Source organism: Fukomys damarensis, unplaced genomic scaffold (genome assembly GCF_012274545.1).
Source record: "Fukomys damarensis isolate Sample0158 unplaced genomic scaffold, DMR_v1.0_HiC HiC_scaffold_10, whole genome shotgun sequence".
Taxonomy (NCBI): domain Eukaryota; kingdom Metazoa; phylum Chordata; class Mammalia; order Rodentia; family Bathyergidae; genus Fukomys; species Fukomys damarensis.
In genome coordinates this window covers 539,191-543,602 of record NW_022900922.1, presented here as the reverse complement: position 1 = coordinate 543,602, position 4,412 = coordinate 539,191, and the positions used below count along the sequence as shown (strand labels likewise).

At 46.5% G+C, this 4,412-nt stretch overlaps 1 protein-coding gene across 2 annotated transcripts in view; it reads left to right on the top strand.

The window, feature by feature from the left end:
* Il15ra (interleukin 15 receptor subunit alpha) overlaps positions 1-2,329 on the top strand; it is a 15,268-nt gene extending 12,939 nt beyond the window's left edge. For both annotated transcript variants that reach the window (XM_010621413.1, XM_010621409.1), the window contains one exon: positions 450-2,329. In XM_010621413.1, coding sequence (XP_010619715.1) covers positions 450-561 — 112 coding nt within the window. In that variant the 3' untranslated portion in view covers positions 562-2,329. The remainder of the gene's footprint in view (positions 1-449) is intronic.
* The last annotated feature ends 2,083 nt before the right edge of the window (positions 2,330-4,412 follow it).

Here is a 4,412-nt window from a genome sequence, read left to right as displayed (position 1 = left end):
CTCACTGTAGCCCAGGCTGGTCTCGAACTCACAGCGATCCTCCTGCCTCAGCCTCCTGAATGCTGGGATTATAGGTGTACACCACCACACCCAGCTACTCTTTCCTTTTCTTGTCCCTGCCATCTGCACTGCTTTTCAGCAGATGATTAGCAAAGTGTGGGGTAAAGATGGGCATGGCATGAATCCTGCCAGCAGCATTGGTAAAACATGGGTGGATGAAAGGTTGCAAATACCAAAAGAGGATTTAAATACCTCCTGCACATTTAGGCATTCCAGGGTTCTCCAATCTCTGAGCAACACAGACCATTGAGGACTAAGTGTTTATGATTATTGTGGACAGAGAGTATGTCTACTGTCATCTGCCCATGATGGACATAATTTTAATACAGAGGACCTAACTTGAGGAACCCTCCTATCTTTTTAAAAGCTGTGCATCATCTGCTTTGCAGGAATACTTCCCATCCACCTGCTGCAGGAATGGAACCCATGGAAGCAATGCCAATGACTGGAGGTACCGGCAGCAGAGAGGCAGACAGAAGAAACTGTCCACTCAACCTCTGAGACTCAGGAAAACCAGCTGGGCTAAGTCTGCAGCAAAGGATCCAGCTCAGCTTTAGCTGAAGAGAACCTGGAAGACACCAGGACAGAGCCCAGCAGGATAATCCGAGGTTGCTGGCTTGAGCTTATGGATAAGGCACCCGTGCCTGGGTGTATCCAAAGGGAGCACAGAGGTTCTCTAGCACCCAGTGCACACTGCACCCGGGAGGCCTCAGCACACAGCCAGCTTCCCGAAGTCCAAACAGCTGCAGTCCTCCTGGGAGAGGCTGAAGGTCTTCACGAGGCCTCTCATTTCTCTCTGACACTGATTCAGAACAGCTTATCCACTTGTCTACGCCATACCTCATCCCAACTTGCAGCCTACAGAGAACAGGAACATACCCGGGGCTCTCAGTTAATCACAAAGCTCTTCCCGGCTTGGGAAGACACCAGCATTGAGCTCCTCAAAACTCTGTGTCCAGCACTCTGCATGCATTGAGAGGGAGCTGAGAAGGCAGGAGAGGTATTGAGCCAGTGAATTCCCCTGATGTAAGGATTCAGGAAGAAAACTGAACTCAGTGATGTTTTATGTGTGCTTTTATATTTATACTTCCTTGTTTGTTAGAGCTACATGATTTATGATTTCTATTTTGAAAAGGTGCCTTGTATAAACAAAATAAAATACCTATTTTCAGTATTAAAAAATGTACTGAGTCACCACAGAGAAATGTTCCACAAAGGAAAACGGGACAAAGAGTAAGAATGCAGAGTCCAAAATGATTAGCTTCAGGTTTCTTTCTAAAAGGAGGAAAAAAAAAAGCCTTGCCTAGAGCTGGCATAGACCACAGAATGGGGGTGTTTGTAACAGAATTTCCCTGTGAGAAGTAACGTGATCTAAATAGCAAGTCTGGGCCCAGCTATCATTATTTCTTTTCTTCCCTGCATTACTGTTATTGTTTTGCCATTTATGATACTTATTCCTAAAACTACAGGCTTAATCCTATGTCCTCGTTTTATACAGATAAGAAAACTGTGGACTAGAGGAGTTGAGCAGCTCAGCTAACGCCACAGCTTGAACACAACTGGTACGAGAGTCAGGCTAGGGAGCAGTCCTGACTGTAAACTGTCTGCCAACTGCCCCTGCGCTTGAAGGGTAGCAGGAGCCACCACAAGATTTGGAAAGTGGGCATGAGCACAGCGCCCAGTCAACGTGCTGCCGGAAGCACTCCAAGTGCCTCTTCTCACTGACTTCTGCAAGACTTCAGTTAGGGGTTTTCATCAAATTTACAGAAGCCTCTGCACTTAGCTGCTTGGGCTTGCTCACAGAATGGTGGTCTTGGGCCAGTCAGACTGCTCACAAGGTGACTGAAAGGCCCCTTAAAGATTAGACCAGAAAGTGTCACAGAGCACTCCTGCTGTATTGGTAAAGGCAAGTCACAAAGCCAGTCCAGATTCAAGAGAGAATAACAAGTGGAGGGCAGAGATCGAGGGAGGCCATCTTTGGTGACCATCCGTACTGCTCTGAGGGCCATCAGGGAAATGGAACTTGCCTTTCCATCCTCAGCACTCTGTAAATGCCAAAAAACAGTGGATGAATGGATCAACATGATCTGGGCATCAGTACCTGCTAGCTTTTGAGAAGAATCTATTCATTTTCTTCTGCTTTTTTTTTTTTGAAACAAGGTCTTGCTATGTAGTTCAAGATGGCCTCGAATTCATTATGTAACCTGGGGTGGCCTCAAACTTGTAGTGATCCTCTTGTCTCAGTCTCTCAAGTGCTAGAATTTTACAGGCATGTGCCACCAGGCCTAGTGAGAGTCAATTTTTTTTTCCAGTAGGGGTGATTTAACTCAGGACCTTGTGCTTGTGAGGCAGGTGCGGAGTCACTGAAGTAAATCCCAGGCCTAAGAGTCAATTCTTAAAATTAATATTTGAAGTGAAAAAAGTACACAGAACTCCAGTGGACCTGAAAGCTCTACAGTTATTAAGCCTTTAGCCCAAGTGTCATTAGCTGGCTATAAATCTAAATAATTCACATGTTCGCCTTCCCTCATTTCTTGCCCTCCACAATGTTTCCATGAATACAATTGATCATTCATCTTTCATATTTTGCCTTGATTTTTTCTTGATGACAAAATAAGACTCGCTTAGTTTCTTGTTTTTAAGTTATCTTCTAGGGGTAAAAAGTAGGAAAATAGGAATCAACAAACATTTTAAAGAGCTCCCCATGTTTCTAAATGCCCACTCCACTTCTCCATCAAGGACCTTTTACTATTAGATGAGGCTACCACATCATGGATTTAGAATTTAAAAAAAAATAGTTATCTCGAGTCTACACCTTTTCCCACAAGTCTGTGTTCCTTTGAGGCAGGAGCAGCCCAATTCAAATGAAAGGGTCCTCAACTCCCAACTAGCCGGTATCCAAACTTAACGTGCAGACGTCGTTTCACACTGTACACACACGACATTACACTGAGCATACTCCTCCTTTCTTCCCTGCCTGTAGTTTTTGTCATTCTTAGCTACCCAGTATGTAACATCTCCTCCTCCACGCCTTACTTTCTTGTCACTGAGACACAGTACTCAACACCCACAACTCTAAGGAGAAAAGGTTTACTTTGGCTCAGTTTGCAGAGACTTCAATCCGTATTTGACTGGTTCCAGGGCAGGGCAGCATGGCAGAGGAGAAACAGCTCACGGCATGGCAGACAGGGAGCAGTGATCACGGGAGGGAAGGAGCTCGATCCTTCCAGGCCAGGCCTCCAGTGACCACCTCCTCCTAGGTTTTACTCCTTACATTAGTTTCAGCTATAAACTCGTCAGTGGACTGATCCGCTGATGATTATCACTATCATGGTCTACCTGTGAGCGCATGAGGCTTTGGGGTTCACTCCAACTTTGGAGACCTCCCAGCATTTGGAGGACCTCTCTACCACGAAGGCACATGGCCTGACGTGCCCCTCCCTGCTCCCACACAGCATAGGCACCAGGCCTGGACTGAGCTCATCTGAGCCCCTCACCTACTGCTCAGAGCTCTTGAAAATGGAATCAGTACAGCACAGCAGAATGCACAGAGCAGCGCCCAGAAGAGGCCTCAGCGGCAACAGAATAGTTACTATGCTTCTCATTCTTGGCTTCCAGATTGCTTTGGTTCTCACCATCTTCCAAAACCGGTCCACCAACTTCTTGCGAATGAACCGTCCCCTAACAGTCTTCTAATGCATTTGCTTTTTCCCTAACAGGCTTCATTTTCATTACTTGTTACAGAAACCTTCCTGACTGATGTGGGAGTTTCTGCTAGGTGTGAATGTGGCGAATGACAGAGACGCGGGGTCGGAAGATGCACGATTCGCTATGTGCTGACGCTCTGAGTAGCCCTCCCGTGCAGAACATGCTCTCACCACGTTACCCAGGGCGGCACGGCATCAGACGCCGGCTCCAACCCAGAAGCTGCATGTGAAATCCAAGGCTTCAGACGGGCGAGGGTCTTCTGGTGGTGGTGGTTACTGGGGACTGAACCCTGGACCTTCATACTGAGCTACATCCTATCCCTTTTTACAAAACGGAGACAGGGTCTCGCTAAATCTCAAAGCTGCCAGGCTAATGTTGAACTTGGATTCCTCCACACAATCAGCCTTCCGGGATGCTGGAATTACAGGTGTGTGCCACCAGATCTGGCGAGGTAGCTGCTCTGAATGGCACTGAAAGAGTCAGAAATGAGAAAAACAAGCCAAAATCCCTCAATTCTCAATTCAAGCCAGAGGCTGAAATCTAAAGACTTCCTACAGCCAAATTATTTCATGCCTTAGACACAAAACAAAGATACCCAAAAACCCAACTTCACAGTTGGAACCTCCATCTGTTAAGTGACAATA